This window comes from Hakea prostrata, chromosome 3 (genome assembly GCF_041222555.1).
Source record: "Hakea prostrata isolate BN-2017 chromosome 3, UWA_Hpros_2, whole genome shotgun sequence".
Lineage (NCBI taxonomy): Eukaryota > Viridiplantae > Streptophyta > Magnoliopsida > Proteales > Proteaceae > Hakea > Hakea prostrata.
This window is the reverse complement of record NC_142602.1, coordinates 59,086,824-59,105,258: the sequence shown is the minus strand read 5'-3', so window position 1 is coordinate 59,105,258 and position 18,435 is coordinate 59,086,824. Positions and strand designations below refer to the sequence as shown.

At 39.8% G+C, this 18,435-nt stretch overlaps 1 protein-coding gene across 1 annotated transcript; it reads right to left on the bottom strand.

Annotated features, from left to right (window-relative positions):
- Nucleotides 1-589: 589 nt before the first annotated feature.
- LOC149022625 (LOB domain-containing protein 10-like) lies at nucleotides 590-2,091 on the bottom strand. The gene is made up of 3 exons (XM_089147668.1): nucleotides 1,960-2,091; nucleotides 932-1,063; nucleotides 590-838 (listed from the first exon to the last, which is right to left on the bottom strand). The coding sequence occupies exons 1-3, from the start codon at nucleotides 2,089-2,091 to the stop codon at nucleotides 590-592; spliced, it is 513 nt and encodes a 170-aa protein (XP_089003794.1).
- Nucleotides 2,092-18,435: the final 16,344 nt, after the last annotated feature.

Here is an 18,435-nt window from a genome sequence, read left to right as displayed (position 1 = left end):
GTTGATTTACAAAACAGCCTCTCTATTATAAATTAAGGAATTTGCAACACCTATTTCAACAAATACTTATAATCGTTGTTACTGTCAACATCTAGAGACCACATGGTAAAATTTGTCACGATTCTTGTACAAATATTGGATCTTTATTTGGACTTTTAACATGATATAGTCTAGACGACTCTTGATTAGATTCTCTAAAATTTTGAGTGCTTGGGTGACGTTTTTCCCTTTGTTGATGCGGATACCTCTAGCGCGACTATCACAAAGTGATACGTGATAAGTTTGAGATTCGACGGTTATGAATTTCTTTGCCATTATAACCACATCCTATACTTTATAGAGGTGGATGAAGGAATGCTCCTCCTTCCCAAATACCCAAAGACCAAATACCATTGAACATTTTGTGAAAATGTAGCCAAAACTAAGCCACATTTGTAGATTGAAAAAGTTTTAAGAATGGTAGTTGTTGCCACCAACTTTGTTTATTAAGCTAGAGTAACACTAGATCAACGACACGAAAAGTGCTTTACAACTAATGAACTTTATTGGATGCAAAAAATGAAGACTCTACTCTAAACAGCATGGGTGGTCATGGATCGTTCTTTGAGCTGCTAGAAGCATCAAATGATTGCTGAGGCTGGTTCCCTGCAGGGCTTACTCGGTTGGCATAGAAAGCTATTGTTGCACGGGTCTTCTCAACTTCAGCTTGTGTGTCATGTATTTGCTTTCTTAGTTCACTCATTATCTTTATGCACCCATGAACTGGATCTGCATGCCTTGCTTGAGCCTCAAAGTACATGGTTGCTATTGCTGTAGCTCTTTGATCGACTTCAAGGTCCTGAGGAATTAAATGGAGATAATAGATTATTTAGATCTGTTAGCATCACTATCACATTTATGCTATAGTGTCTTCTATCAAAATTTTATTTACCTGAAGGACTTTTGCAATGTTTCTACCACCAAAAATGTTTGTGAAGCAAATAAAAGTTCTCTTCTTCATCTGGAGGAAAATAAGGTGCAAAAATACAGTCTTCTTGGCATTTCCTCCTAAAGTTGCTGCAAGCTGCACAACGATAACTCATGTTGAACTAATCCTAATCCAAGGATTGTAGAGATGTATGGCAATAGAAATGTGATTTTGGTTTTGGTAGTAAAAAACTTTGGATCTAAATAGATAAAAGTTTGGCACCCTTATAATCTGGAAGAATCCAAGATTTACGAAGTTAGATTTCAAATCTGGGTAGATCTCCTCCTCTGGATTTTCCTTATATGCAATCTCATCAATACGAACTCAATAAAAATGTTCAATGTATGTGAAGTTTTAATTGCAATCTGATTCTCCTTGATATTATGGTAGTAACTCCAAGGCTAGGTGCTGCCAAATAGCTACTTCCTTTGACACCACAACAGATTCTGAGATGTCAATGAGTCACCTCATCTTTCTATTTCTTATCAAACCTATAGTTTATGTGTGTGTGTACATTATACACAGGTTCACAACAGATTCTGAGATGTCAATGAATCACCTCATCTTTCTATTTCTTATCAAACCTATAGTTTATGTGTGTGTACATTATACACAGGTTCATGGCAACCTATACATTGCCTAAGAGCTTGACGACCTTGAATTTTCAACTTTGACAAAACCATATAATTTGAAAGTTCAATCCGTAGTATGATTTAAACCATATCAGGAAATAATAGAATACAAACCACAACTTAACTTTGTGGAGTTTCTAGGCTTTGAGTTTAATGAAACATAACGTTTGTTTGATGATCATATCAATGAATAATCATCAACACCAGATGATAAAATTTGTATGAGAGAGAGATCAATCCCTACTAATACTCTTACGATAATTGAATAGAAGCACATGATAGATTCTCAATATGATGAGAAGAGCCCCCCGAACTAAGTAACAAAGCACGATAGACAATTTATACAATGTAGGACTTTACCTCTGCACACATCCTTGAAGAAGATGTCGTCAATCCCGAGTCCTCTAAACCTCTCTGTACATTATGGCCGAAGTAACGGATAGGTTTACAAGAAAAGAGCCCTCTTTTGAAATGCTTCACATCAATTGACATCGTTGAGAAAATGAGGATACAAAGATGCAAAGATTGCAGACTGAACTCGATACCTAACGAGTTATTCTCGTACGAGTGTGAATTGGTTATATAGGATCTTGAGCACCCATGCGTTCACATTACATGTGTGGAATAAGATATCTTTTCGTAGAATCTTTAAGGTAAAAAAATCCAATATCTTTCTAAATTTGGATATGCTAACTCCCCTTTGCATGTCAATTTTCATAAAAGACATTTCTACATCTAAAATATTTCGCCAAACCCAAAAAGATTTTTTGGAAAATAAACCAACATTTTAGATAATCCAATTGGATTCTAACAAAGTTGGACATGGATGTACAATTGATTTTAAATAATAATTTATTATCCAGACGCTTTTAAGAGTATATTTATCCATCCTAGTATCCTCTAGAATTTTCTACCACCAATGTCAATAAATAGGAATGTTGAATAAGTATTAAATCTAATTTCATATTTTAGGTTTACCAAAAAGATATTTTCATATTCTGGAACTTAAATGCTACTAAATGGTCTTCTTTATTTTTGGTAAACACTATTAAATGGTCTTAGGGCCTGTTTGGTTACATGAGTCTGGAGATTTCAAATCTCTGGATTCATGAATCTGAGAATTATACCCGTTTGGTTGTAAAAATCTCTAGATTCATGAAATCTAGAGATTCACCTTTTTACACTAAAAACGTGAATCTGTAGATTTATGGGTAAGGGGTGAAATCCAGAGATTTCAAAAAAGCTATACATTTGTACATTCACAAAAATCACGTCGATCAAATAGTTTTTTAGGATGAATCCACAGATTTCATTCCACAACCAAACATCTAATTTTATAAATTATAACTCCATAGATTTGAAATCTATAGATATTTGAAATCTCCAGACTCATGTAACCAAACAGGCCCTTAAGTACTATTGAAAGTCTATCAGTTTTCATAGGTGAAGGTCTTAAATTGTCTTAAATGATCTAGAGATCTCACCACATATCCATAAATCTACAGATTTACGTTTTTAGTATAAAAATGAATATTTAGATTTCATGAATCCAGCGATTTTCACAACCAAACGGGTATAACTCTCGCATTCATGAATCTAGAGATTTCAAATCTCTAGATTCATGTAACCAAACAGGCCCTAAAAGAATCGCCTATTTATATATTCGCACATGCAAGTCCAAGTGGAGCCATGTTTCAATTTAATGAAGTAATTTAACCTTTATTAAATCTTAACCAAATTAATTTCCTACTTATTGATATGTTTCTAAAGTAAATGGAGAGAGGTCTATGTGTTTTTCTTGTGTGTAGAGAGAGTATTACTAATTAAAATGAAATGTATAATCAATTTAGTTATCTAAAAACTAAACTGAAATTGAACATGAAGTACTGAAAACAATGTTGAGAACATCGAAGAATCAAGTAAGCCCATATTTGGCTAATTTTCCTCTATATATCATAGCTAATTTGGTAAACAATCTTTATAGCTAGTAAAAAGGATAGTTTTGTCCCACAAAATGAAGACCCCCAGATTATAAAAAGTTTATCCTTTTTCTTAGACAAAGACAAAACTATAAAATGTTCCTTCATTTGTTAAATTATAAATCAGGAAATGATAACATTAACTTAACTACTATCCCAATTCTATGCAAACTAGTAATTAAATACTTATTCCTTTTTTTTTTGGGTAAAATTAAATATTTATTTCCATGATAACATTGCCTAGAAAAGTGCATTTGTTTGTTGGAAGACTAGGGACACCAATGGTTTAAAAAGAAGAGAGCAGGGTGATGCGTTCAAAAATAAATCAGCCTTCAGATCCTTGATCAATGACTTGCAAAATTGGGTTAGATATGGCTAGACTGCACGGTCGGGTGGCCACCTCCGAAGGTTAATTTAGTAATGGAACACCACCGAACTCAGCTAGTTGCAGAGCTTGAATCGAAAACGATAATGGAGGGAAACAATTCAGTTACCTTTGTTGGGTATAAGACTTTAGTTTATATAGGATTTAGCTCCTTTCCTCGATCGTTAGATTCATTCGTGCTTCCTCTCAGTGGCCGTTTGATTTTAGGGTTTTCACCCCACTTTCGGAGATAATGGCAGTTACAATTTTTGACATGATCGCCCATCTTGAAGTAGTGGTAGTTATCTTTACAACTCGATCACGTATCCCAACTTCTTCGGGATCACATTTATTCCCATAACTGTTGAGTCCCTTTGTCTTTGAGTTAGCTTCTTATTTGAATTTTGGACGGACCCCGACCGAGTTTCTTTACCTGACCGAGATTGAGCCCGTTTGCAATCGGAGCTCATGACCCGATCTTGGTTGGGCCTGGCTCAGTGTTATTTCTTCCTCATCATGAGCCCCCAAGGCCAAGAGGTTGGGATAACCGAGGGCTTGGATTGCTTTTTAGCAATCGCGATCATCTAGACGGGGAGAACAGAAAGCCAAACGTCGTCCCGATCTCCAAGCGTCGCATTTATTGTGCTAGCCTGCGCAATGGTACATTTCGAGCCGCCCACGCTTCTCATAACCTATTCCCTTTACGCTACGTGGCCTTTGTCAGCCGTAATCATCATTACCTCCCGGTTGACAGTCTTTGGTCGTTGGAGATTAATCTCACCCATTAGATCAAATCACGAAACTTTACTCAGTCTCGACCTGTCACATCAACCCAGCCGATACCCTACCTGGCATACCCAGGTATGTGATCCACAGTCCAAATGTGAAACCCAGCCCTAACCTGACCCTGACCTTGACCCGGTAACCCGATTGTTTTTAGGTCCGAAGACCCGGAGTAAAGGAAGAAGCCAACTATGGGCCATCTCAGTAGAAGACATGGTGTTTGACTCTGAACCCATGGATGTTGATGATGGAGTTCCATACTTGGATGTCTGTGCAGATTTGGAAAGGAAGCTGCAGCTGTCTGAAGATGAGATTAGTTGAAGGACTTTGAGTATTATCTGACTTGGTTTGAAGGTATTTCCTCACACTTGACATGTCACTTGATGTGTGTGCAAAAGCCCATAAGGTTTAGAGCCCATTTGATCCTTCAATTCCCTATTTTGGCCTTACTGTCTGCCATGGTTGACTCCTTGGTCGAGTGGACCACTCGACCAAGCACTCGACCAAAGGAGTGTGAAATCCGTGAATTTGTAATTTTAGGGTTTTTCACTTTTATTTAAACTCTACTTCGTGTTTCTTTGCTACGGCTGCCTCCTAAACACTTTGTGAACGTGAGAACACTTCTCCAAAACTCTCTCTGGTGATTTCGAAGACTCCTCTGCATATTTGAAGCCTCTCATCACTGTTCTAACAATTCAAGGTTAGTAATCGCTTCAACATTGCGAATTTCTTTTCTTCGATCTTGTTCGTGATTTAGATAAGCAAGAAGATGCTGCATTCTTGCAACCATCAGTTCCATGATCTCATTCGTTTCTTTGAGATCTATGATCATCGTCATAATCTCAACCCTAGCCAAATATTTTTCTTGAAACCCTAACCCTTGCTTGATTTCTGGAAAACTTTGGTGACCTCCCATGCGAGAGAAACCTCATGGGTAATGTTTCTATTAACCTTAACTAGATTTTCTATGATTTTCTTATTATGTTCTTGATTGCAGTCATTCCTTTTCATCCTGTGATCATAACCTTTCCTAGGGAGCCATAAAGGTTGAAACCCTAATTTCTTGGGTTAAATCAAGAACCCATAATTTTACCATGACTTGATGATTTTATCTTCCCATATGATTCTAATACATTCTAGGAAGTTCCCCTTCAAATTTCGGATCAATCCGACTTCAAACGAGGAAGTTATGACTTAAAGCATGTCTGCCAATAGAGACAAACATAGATAGAGTTTAGATGCATACATTCATTATTTGTTTCAAACTGCATTGCATCTTGTTATGTTTTGATATATGTTATCTATGCTGTTGTGAGTTAACTTGTCTTACTAAGTTTCTTTCGAAACTCATTCTTTTTTGTACAATCTTTTGTTAGACTATTCTACAGGTACTGATTACTATGACGGACAGTACGATGAAGCGCAAGCCGATGAAGGGTACTACACGCAAGGTGTTGGCGATAATCAAAATTACGTTGATGATCCCTCAAGTGATCAAGTTGCGTACTACGATTAGAGGCAACGTGGAGTTGGAGCATCTCTGTTGGATTGACGAAATCCATTATTTTGAAGATGTTATCTATAGGATAGAAGACTCTTAGTTTAGTTGTCTTTCTTATTTATCTTTTGTTTCAGTTGTTATTCCTTTAGACTTATGCTACGTTTTGTGGAGTGAGTTTCCGCCTCGCTCTACTTCTTTTGATATCTTCAGATATCTGGTACCATTTTCCGCACTCTGATTTTATTGTTTATTCATTTCTTGACTTTAATCTTTTTTTATAATATTTAAACCTTGATTATTTCCTGTTTATGATTATGTTATTGTATATGTGGGAGGATGATTTCATCGATACTTGATCTTCGGGGCTGTGGATCACACTCCCGGGTATGCCAGTTAGGGTACCGGCTGGGGGGATGTGATAGAGTGGTATCAGAGCCCAAAGTTCAAGGTATTCCTAACCACAAAAATCAATAACAGAACATTCCTGAGTCATAGATCCAGAAGTGACTTATCTACTCTTAGAAGTGAATAATAGAACACTTGGATTAGAAACTGTTTAATGAAGCATAATTGAATACTTCTGAATAATATACAATAATTATATTTGAACAAATGCCATGTAATGCAATAAAAGAAATGTTCATAATACACAATAATAAAGTGAAACAAAAAGAACTTCATTAACTTTAAGAAAAGTTTACATCTGAAAAGCATAAAGGGAAATCCTAAGTACAATCTATCTAGGTGATCTCCTCTGATCTCTGTATGATCTGAAGTCCTTGACCATCTGAGTAACTTGATGCTCTATCCTATCCTGCCGTGACTCCATCCTCTCATACATCTGCTCCTGTCTGACTTCCATCCTCTCTAGCATGGAAGTCATCAATCTCATATGAGCACCTAAATCAGAAGTCTCTGGGACTGAATATGAAGGGCCTCCTTTCTCGAAGTGTGGTGATCTGGGAATCCCATGATACTCAGGATCAACCTCATGCATCTCTGTATCCTCTGCCTGATCATCAGAATCTAGACCAGCATCACCCTCATCTGCTGGAGCCTCCACCTCATCCTCATCCTCATCTGGACCCGGGGATCTCACAGTCTGAGTGAGCCTCATCTGATTGTCCTAGTCCCAATGGCATATCCCAGTGAACCAGTAAGCTCCTCTGTATCCTCCAAACTAACCCCGAAGTGTCGGAAGATCAATGTCAGTAATCTCCCGAAGCAAAGCTTCCTCATACCAGAACGTGCCACTAGATCTATCATGACCTGTTGGATGATGTAGGACAAGTCTATCTAAAAGCCTGTGTAGATGCAGTAGATGACTACGGCCTCCATCACAGAAACCCGGTTGTGATGTCCGACCTTCGGTATGATGTTTCGGCCGACGATGTGATCGATGATCCTAGCTGAATCTGTCATCTATCCACTGTGTCTTTGAAGGTAGCACTCTGTGTCATCCCAGAGAGTGGCGCATATCTCATGAAGCACGTATGGCATCAAGAATTGGTCTATCTCTACCCCGATAGGTATCCATAAGCACTGTCATGGATAGTGTGGTACATGGAGAATGTGTGCCAAATCCCTAATGGAGAAGCAGATCTCTGTCTCTCGACCCCTGCTCTCGAGTATGAGTCTGAAAGGACGACCTTGTCCTCTGGCCTCCTTGATGGACGTGAGGTTGCTGAAGAACAGCCTCACTAGCTCAGGATAGACGGGTAAGTCTGCAGTGAAGAGATGAGTCCATGACTGAGTGTCGAATCGCTGTCGGATCCGGAAGACCCGAAGCGTGAAGAAGTCGCCCGTACTCCATGCGGCAAGACTCGAAGTATGCCTCGTACAGGAACTCTGCCTGTGGTGTGTCGAAGAGATCGAGTCGGCTGACCTCTGCTCTAGGCTGCGCTGGAACTCTACCTATGCCTCGTCCACCTCTCTGCATGGTGTGATGTCTGTTGGAAAAGACAAAAGACATTGCATGTTAGTATTGTTTCGAAAATTCTGCTAGAAGGGCATTTTCGTAATTTTCATCAAAATTGGAAATTTGGGGAAAATGTCAATTGAGCATACTAGCATGTGTGCAATACTTGGAATTTCATGGCTATGAAGTTTATTTGAAGGAAATCGATCGAAATCTTGGTCTGAAGTTGCAAATTCAGCAAGAAGGAATTTGGGGATTTTGCATTCTAGGTCTAATTGGATTTTGGAAAATTTTGGAATTGGTGTGATCAAAGTGCATGTTCGCATTCACAGCATCATTTTGAGTGTGTAGCATTTTATTTCGTGCAAAAACTCCAAGCGGTTTGAGAAAAATCGAAGTTTTTCTAAAGATAACGATTTCGGTACGAAAGCGATATGAGAATGCAAGATTGTTGTAGAACTTGTTGTTTAAGCATGGAATTGTGCTAAAAACCTAGGGAACATGTTTCTAAGTGTTCCTAAGCATGATTTCTAGCAATAGACAAAAGCAACACATGGTTTTTGGATGATTTGCAAGTTTGAGAAGATGAAAATGAGATGGGAATGAAGATTTACCTTGTGTGAAGTTGTTGAGTGTTGGAATTAGCACGACCCGGCGATCAAATTCTTGGTGCACTTATTTGTTGAGGAGAAACCGATCCAATTCGAAGTGTAGTGTTGTTGTTGAAGCACCAAACTACTTGGAAAACACTTAGGAATGCCTTAGCACTTTTCGTCTAGAGCTCCCTCTCAAGTTGGCAAGGTTTGAAATGTCACATCCACCCAGCCGGTACCCCATTTGGAATACCCGGGATGTGATCCACAGTCCAAGGATCAATGATCTGAGGTCCATGCCTCCCACATACACGGTAACACAATCATGAACAGTAATAATCAATGGTAAAAACAGTTAATACTGAATATCATGAATAAGATAAGACTAAATAAATCAGAGTGCGGAAGGCAATAACATTAAAGCATAATCATAAGGGTGAGAGAAGGTATGATAACTACTCTCTCAGAACAGCGGAAAAGAAGTGTGATAACGTCAAATACATGTCTAAGTGTCAAAAGATAATCTCAAAGATAAGTTAGTTACAAGACCAATGGTTCCACAAATACACCAAGGGAATGGGGCACTATACTAGGGTTTCTTCTATACTAATGGTAGTCTCCTCAACAGTACGGATGAAGTAAACCCGGCAAACTATGCTAACCCTGGTGCAAATAATAATCCTCCTCGGCTCCAATATACGAATCCTCACCGACGCCACTACCCGGAGGGTAGTATGTGGAATCATAGTCAGCCTCATAGGGGGTGCCATCGTAATCTTCGGTACCTGGAATGTAATCTAAAACATTTGCACAAAAGGAATGAGTTCGAAGAACTCAAAGAAGGAAGTTATTCCATAATTAGAAATCATACACATTCGGAACATATAATAATGCAATGTGATATGGAACATATGATGCGAGATATGAGCCTAACTCTATGAATGCTGGTCTCTAAGGTAGACATGCGTTAAGTCATAGCATCGTACTTCTCTGGGTCGTCAGTCACTCTCCCATTTCCATATCTTGGGAATGCCCGGGGAAGATCGGTAAAGTCATCAAAACCATGGTAAGGGGAATCGGTCACCGCTCTCTCACATCACCATTTGGTCAAGTCTTTGGCGCATGTCACGGTAAGCCTAGCCCAATGCAAGTCATCTACTCAGTCGGTCAAGTCAGATTCAGATACGTCCATTCCTCGCCCCCGGCGATCCTTTCCGGTATCCTTCACATTAGAGTCAGCGAAATCCCGGATTTCGGACTCATCAACCCTATTGGTCATCCACATATAGTAAACGGGAAGCTCTCACGTCCTCTCACGGATTGGTTACCGGTCTTGAGCGCCCGTGAGCCCAAGTCTATCCATATGCAACTCTACCAATAAATGGCCCCTTTCAGGTATCCGTAGCATGGTTTATGTCCCCTACCGGATTGGCTACCGGCCTAGAGCGCCCATCCAACCATACATTACCATGGGTTGTTCGGTCTCAATGCCCTTCCGATTCGGGTCTGACACGACAAGGATGAACCTAGCCACACAACTAGGCACTCCTATGTATGTCATCCAATAACTCGGGAAAGTGTCGATAGGCACCATCGGAGAACATCCCATACTATTCCCTCCGATGCCCAAGGACAGAAGTGTCGGTAGGACACCCTCCAATCCCAAGTCATACGTAAGCAATCACACATCAAATCTCATCATTTCTCATGCATCCAATGCATATTCATAATAGTACTCAAATCATGATATTGAAACGAATCATTATAAACATAAGCAAATCAAAATGATAGAGTAACACAACAAATGTATAAAGATTTAAATATTACTGTTCTAACACATATGTATCAGTATCATAATGATTGAAAGAAATTTAGGGATTTCATTCTTTGAATAAAGCATAGTTCAATATTTGATGACTTATATGTTTATGGATATAACCATCCTTACCTTGGATGAGTTGATGATGAATTGAGAATACCAAGAATAGTCCAATAGAAGTGTTAAGGCCCTAGACAAACATAAATGAAAGGTTAGAAAAGAAATTGGGAAAATCGGAGGTCGAACGGATCAAAACGGAGCAAGGTTGCTGTCAGCAACAAGTTTGGTCGATGGTCTTGGTCGATGGTATCGACCAAAATGATCGACCAAAATTGTCTTCGAGACAGAATAGTGGATTTTGGGGATTTTGGTCCGAAATGGGTCTTCCAGGGTTCGGATCGATCTGAAACTTGGAGGCATACTTAACAACAGTAGTAGGACACTATAAATCAAGGAATTAACCCAATCCAATGGTCTAATTAAAAAGCCCCAATTTGAGCTATCAAGTTCAAGTGATAAACATCATGGCATGAGTTGGAATTGATTGCATTGATGAGGAATAGCATGCAATAGCTAGAGGAACTAATAAGAATTCGATTGGAATCATATGGCAATGTTAAACATGAACATAATACACTTTATAGCTCAGTTTGATATCAAATGGTATGATGTTAATAGGTAAAGCATGGAATACATATGCTAGGCATGAGATATAAGCATTAGCATCAATGAATGGCTAAGGGAATCATGGATTGAGCATGAGTAGGCACTTGGAGTGGTGGTTGCAAGGTTGCAGCACCATTCCAAATGTCCCATCAGCAAGATGACAATAGAAAGGAGTAGAAAATGGTAGGGTAGAGAGTGGAATGAAGAGTCTTACCTTAGTGTAGAAGATGAAGGCAAGAATCAATGATAAACTAAGTGTCTCTGATGAGATACCCTTCACACTAACCAAGGAGCTGCTTTGGGAAGCTCTCCCCACGTTCCCAGGTGAGAAAAATGATTGCAAAAGGCTCAAGGCTCGAGGTCATATTAAATAGAAAAGGAATATTCCATGGAATCATTAACTTGGCAGACTGGGACATTTTGGTCGATGCTTTTGGTCGCTGGTATCGACCAAAATGTTTTCAGCAGAAAACTCAGGTTTAGAACAGCAACTTCAAGTAGGGATTTGAAAGGCTATACAAGGTCAAATTGAGTGAGGTTTTCTTCCACAATTCAATCAAGAAGTCTAGTTTCGGGGAATACCTTCGGATTGTGCACAGGAGGTCATTTGGTACATCAACCATATTAATCTTCTCCGATGCGTAGACTTTCCTTAAACACTGACAATGCATTTAAGCAAGGGGTATCATTGTCAATGTCCATGGGCTCGGTCTCCGAATCATGATCATCAATCAGGATGGTCCATAAATCTCTTCTTCCACCGCTTCGGGTCCTTGGACCTGAATACAACAGTGGATCCGGGTCAGGGTCAAGGTTAGAATAGGGCTGGATATTACATGAAATGAGTTTGAATGGGTTTTTGGCACTTAAAACCCTGATTTTCGCGTGCTGTGAGCCTTGGTCGACTCATTGGTCGACTCATTGGTCGACTGGGCACTCGACCAAAGGACCCAGTAGCCCCAAGTGCTGTTGGATTTTGGAAAAATGTGATTTTTGTCCTATGATTGATTGTTTGATGACTAAATGGATGTGTTTAAGCATGATTTAAGATTCTTAATCATTTGGACTTGTGGATTGTGTCGAAACATCGAAATCCGGTATTTTTGACATTTTGGTTTTTGCAGAATGGTTACTTTAAGAAGTGGGCGTGGTGAATCCAGTGGTCATGGAAGTGACGAGATACCAATTGGTGGTCATGATCAGCAGACCAACACTGGTGACCAAGGTACTCATGATGTACCCGATGCCCCGAATGTCGGAAGCTTTCGTGATATTGCCAATATTATGGGTAATATGATGCAGCACAAGCTCAGTTCAACCAGATTTTGGCCGGTTTCATGACTCTGCACAATGAGACTCGTGCTGGTGTCAATGGAAATCCTCATACCGCAGTCCCGAATGCGGGTGGATTAGCTGGAACTCCTCATACTCGTTTGATGGAGAGTTTTCTGAAGATGCAAGTTCCTAATTTCACTGGAGTATCCAAAGATATCTTGTTTCCTAACAAGTGGCTGCATGAGTTGGAAAAAGCTTTTTGTCATTTGCAATGTATGGAAGCCCAGAAGATTTTGTTTGCCAAGCAGAAGTTGCAACATGAAGCTGACGCTGTTGCAACTTCTGCTTGGTGGACTTCCACCCGGCCTGTTTTGGAAGGTCTGCATGCTGGCGTTGTGTCGTGGGATTTGTTCGAGGAAGCTTTTAGTAAGAACTACTTCCCGGAAGCTGTGAAGGATGCGAAGGAAGCTGAGTTTCTGGCTCTTACTCAAGGATCTTTGTCGGTGTTGGAATACCAACAGAAGTTTGAAGAGCTTCACTTCTTTGCCCCTGACTCTTTGAAGGTTGAGATTGCTAAAGCGAAGAAATTTTTCAAGGGATTGCGACCTGCAATCAGGGCATTTCTCACCATTCAGCCTATTGAAAGTTATTCCCAGGTGGTGCAGAATGCCAAGAAGCTGGAAGAAACTGAGAAAGAGAATGCTAGAGTGCAAAGACCCTGGCAGCCAAGGAATCCTAGATTTGTGGATCGAACTGATCGACATTTTGTGAGACCTACGCTATACCCTACTCCTACTTTTCAGTCTAGGAGTGTAGGTCAGAGACCTGGATTTCAGAAACCAGTCCAGTCTGGTCAGTTTGGTGGGAATCGGACGCCGTTGAATGTGAATGCTAGGCCCGTGAATTCTATTCCTAGGCCTTTAGATCAAAAGCCTGCAGTTGCACCTGTTCCTGTTGGATTTGGCAATTCGGCTTGCTTTTCTTTTAAGCAGCCTGGTCACTTTGCTCATGATTGTCCTAAGAAGCATGTTCAGCAGTCTACTCCTGTAGTGAAGAATGCTCCTGTTCCTCCTTCTGGAAGAGTGTTCAATATTACTGGTACTGAACAAGATGCGAATCATGAAGTGGTTACAGGTACTTTTTTTGTTGCTTCTATTCCTGCAATTGTGTTATTTGATACGGGTGCGTCTCATTCTTTCATATCATCTGCATTTATCAAGAAGATTGATTTGGAACCTGAGATTTTATCTAGTTGTTTATCGATTTGTACTCCTACTGGACCTGTTGTGAAACTAGATAAAGGATTAGTTAAGTGTCCTATTTTGGTTGGTGGAAAGATTTTGGAAGCCAATTTGGTACTTTTAGATATGAAGGATTTTGATATCATTTTGGGTATTGATTGGTTGACTACCCATAATGCTGTAATTCTTTGTTCTTCGAAGAGGATTCAATTTCGGATTAGTGGAAGTTCAAGTTTTGAATTCCAAGGCGAGAAGTTCAAGAATTTGTAAGAAGACGTTGTCTGCACTGATGCAAGTCTATGCACTAGATGAAGGTTTTCCATCTGAAGGAAAGTTTAAGGAAGGAAAGAAAGTAGAAGAAGTTGGCGTTGTACATGATTTCGTTGATGTCTTTCCCGAAGATCTGTCTGGTGTACCACCGGATAGAGAAGTGGAATTTTCTATTGATTTAATCCCTGGTGCTGCCCCAGTATCTAAGGCTCCATATAGAATGGCTCCTATTGAGTTGGTTGAGTTGCAAAAGCAGTTGAAAGAACTCTTGGATAGAAGTTTCATTCGACCTAGTGTTTCACCTTGGGGAGCTCCTGTCTTGTTTGTTAAGAAGAAGGTAGTATGCGTCTGTGCATTGATTACCGTGAGTTGAACAAGTTGACCATTAAAAATAGATACCCGCTGCCCTGAATTGATGATCTCTTTGATCAGTTGAAGGGTGCAGCAGTGTTCTCGAAAATTGATTTAAGGTCTAGATATCACCAGTTGAAAGTGAAGTCAAGTGATATTTCAAGACGGCTTTTAGAACAAGGTATGGTCATTTTGAGTTTCGAGTTTTGCCTTTCGGATTGACTAATGCTCCTACTGTGTTCATGGACCTCATGAACCAAGTCTTTCACGATGTGCTCGATAAGTTTGTGATAGTCTTTATTGACGATATCCTGATTTATTCGAAGAGTGAAGAAGGGCATGCAAGGCATCTAGATTTCACTTATTTACGCTAAGTTTAGCAAGTGTGATTTCTGGCTCAAGACTGTAGTATTCCTCGGCCATGTGGTTTCTGCTGAAGGTATTCGTGTTGATCCCGAAAAGGTACAAGCAGTTGCTAATTGGGAAAGATCGAAGACTGTAATAGAAATAAGAAGTTTTCTTGGTCTGGCAGGATATTACAGAAGGTTTATTGAGAATTTTTCTAGGTTGGCTGCTCCTATGACTAAGCTGACTAGAAAGAAAGAGAAGTTTGTTTGGTCTGACGCATGTGAGAAGAATTTCCAAGAATTGAAGGTTAGATTGACAAGTGCCCCGGTTTTAACTATACCTGATAGTTCCGGTGGTTTAACAGTCTACACCGATGCGTCGAAGATTGGTTTGGGTTGCGTTCTGATGCAACATGGTAAAGTCGTAGCCTATGCGTCTCAGCAATTGAAGGATTATGAGCGGAATTACCCCACTCATGACTTAGAGCTTGCCGCAGTTGTCTTTGCTTTGAATATTTGGAGACATTACCTCTATGGTGAGAAGATCGCTATTTTCACGGATCATAAAAGTTTGAAGTACTTCTTTACCCAAAAGGTGTTAAATATGAGACAAAGAAGATGGTTGGAATTGGTCTCGGATTATGATTGTGACATTCAGTATCACCCTGGTAAGGTGAATGTGATTGCTGATGCTCTTAGTAGGAAAAGTCAGAAGAAAGTATTGGACTTGAATGCTTTAAGTCAACCTTTGTTGTCCTAGATTTCGGATTTTGGTTTGGAAGTTGTCCTTGAAGGTTTGGAAGTTGTTTTGTCTGCGATGACGGCGAGATCCACCCTTAGAGACAGAATTGTTGCTCTGCAAGGTTCTGATCTGGATTTTAAAGAGAAGATTGAGAAGATTTCTTCGAATCCTGATTCGGATCCTGAGTTTGGTATATCTATGGATGGTGCCTTATTGTTTAGAGGAAGACTTTGTGTGCCTGCAGATGAAGGAATCAAGAAAGAAATTTTGAAGGAAGCACACCAGTCGATCTTTACAATACACCCTGGAAGCACCAAGATGTATAAAGACTTAAGAGAACATTTTTGGTGGATTGGTTTGAAGGCCGATGTTGATGATTTTGTTGCCAAGTGTGAGACTTGCCAGCGTGTGAAGGCCGTTCATCAACCTCCATCTGGATTACTTCAGCCACTTCCTATTCCTAGTTGGAAGTGGGAAGATATATCTATGGACTTTGTGACTAGCTTACCTCGGACAGGTAAAGGTAATGACATTGTATGGGTAATCGTCGATAGGTTGACCAAATCAGCCCATTTCATTCCTATGAAGATCACTCATACTTTGGATAAGCTTGCTTGGCTATATGTGGATAATGTAGTTCGTTTACATGGTGTGCCTGTAAGTATTGTGTCTGATCGTGATCCTAGGTTCACCTCAAGGTTTTGGAATAGTTTGCAGAAAGCCTTGGGAACTCAATTGAACTTGAGTATAGCTCATCATCCACAGTCTGATGGACAATCTGAGCGGACGATTCAAACTTTGGAAGATATGCTTAGATCTTGCGTAGTGGATATGGGTGGAAATTGGGATGAACACTTAACTTTGGTTGAGTTTGCCTATAACAACAGTTATCAAGCAACGATAGGCATGGCTCCGTTTAAGGCTTTGTATGGTAACACTTGTAGGACACCCTTGTATTGGACTGAGACTGGTGAAAGTCTTAGGTCTGGAGATGATTGAAGCTACTAGCGCAATGGTCGATATGATAAGAGAAAGGATTAAGTCTGCCCAGTCAAGACAGAAATCCTATGCTGATAAGAGAATAACCGATTTGGAATTTCAAGTTGGGGAGAAAGTTTTCTTAAAGGTCTCACCTATGAAGGGTGTGATGAGATTTAATGTTAAAGGAAAGCTTAGCCCTCGGTACATTGGACCTTTTGAGATTTTGGAGAAGATTGGATCTGTTGCTTATCAATTGGCATTACCTCCGTCTATTGCTGCTGTGCACATTGTGTTTCATGTTTCGATGCTTCGAAAATACATAGAGAATCCGGAACATATTCTACAGCAAGCGCCTAAAGGACCTAGTGCTGATCTTACCTATAATGAAGAGCCAGCTGAAATTTTGGATAAAAAGGATAAGCAATTGCGGAATTGCACCATCCCTTTGGTAAAGATTTGTTGGAAGAACCATACCCCTGAAGAAGCTTTTTGGGAGAAGGAAGAAGATATGAAGGAGAAATTTCCTCAACTTTTTGGAAGTTCAGTAACGCTCTCAATTTCGAGGACGAAATTTCTTTTAAGGGGGGGGAGAATGTGAAACCCAGCCCTAACCTGACCCTGACCTTGACCCGGTAACCCGGTTGTTTTTAGGTCCGAAGACCCGGAGTAAAGGAAGAAGCCAACTATGGGCCATCTCAGTAGAAGACATGGTGTTTGACTCTGAACCCATGGATGTTGATGATGGAGTTCCATACTTGGATGTCTGTGCAGATTTGGAAAGGAAGCTGCAGCTGTCTGAAGATGAGATTAGTTGAAGGACTTTGAGTATTATCTGACTTGGTTTGAAGGTATTTCCTCACACTTGACATGTCACTTGATGTGTGTGCAAAAGCCCATAAGGTTTAGAGCCCATTTGATCCTTCAATTCCCTATTTTGGCCTTACTGTCTGCCATGGTTGACTCCTTGGTCGAGTGGACCACTCGACCAAGCACTCGACCAAAGGAGTGTGAAATCCGTGAATTTGTAATTTTAGGGTTTTTCACTTTTATTTAAACTCTACTTCGTGTTTCTTTGCTACGGCTGCCTCCTAAACACTTTGTGAACGTGAGAACACTTCTCCAAAACTCTCTCTGGTGATTTCGAAGACTCCTCTGCATATTTGAAGCCTCTCATCACTGTTCTAACAATTCAAGGTTAGTAATCGCTTCAACATTGCGAATTTCTTTTCTTCGATCTTGTTCGTGATTTAGATAAGCAAGAAGATGCTGCATTCTTGCAACCATCTGTTCCATGATCTCATTCGTTTCTTTGAGATCTATGATCATCGTCATAATCTCAACCCTAGCCAAATATTTTTCTTGAAACCCTAACCCTTGCTTGATTTCTGGAAAACTTTGGTGACCTCCCATGCGAGAGAAACCTCATGGGTAATGTTTCTATTAACCTTAACTAGATTTTCTATGATTTTCTTATTATGTTCTTGATTGCAGTCATTCCTTTTCATCCTGTGATCATAACCTTTCCTAGGGAGCCATAAAGGTTGAAACCCTAATTTCTTGGGTTAAATCAAGAACCCATAATTTTACCATGACTTGATGATTTTATCTTCCCATATGATTCTAATACATTCTAGGAAGTTCCCCTTCAAATTTCGGATCAATCCGACTTCAAACGAGGAAGTTATGACTTAAAGCATGTCTGCCAATAGAGACAAACATACATAGAGTTTAGATGCATACATTCATTATTTGTTTCATACTGCATTGCATCTTGTTATGTTCTGATATATGTTATCTATGCTGTTGTGAGTTAACTTGTCTTACTAAGTTTCTTTCGAAACTCATTCTTTTTTGTACAATCTTTTGTTAGACTATTCTACAGGTACTGATTACTATGACGGACAGTACGATGAAGCGCAAGCCGATGAAGCGTACTTCACACAAGGTGTTGGCGATAATCAAATTACGTTGATGATCCCTCAAGTGATCAAGTTGCGTACTACGAT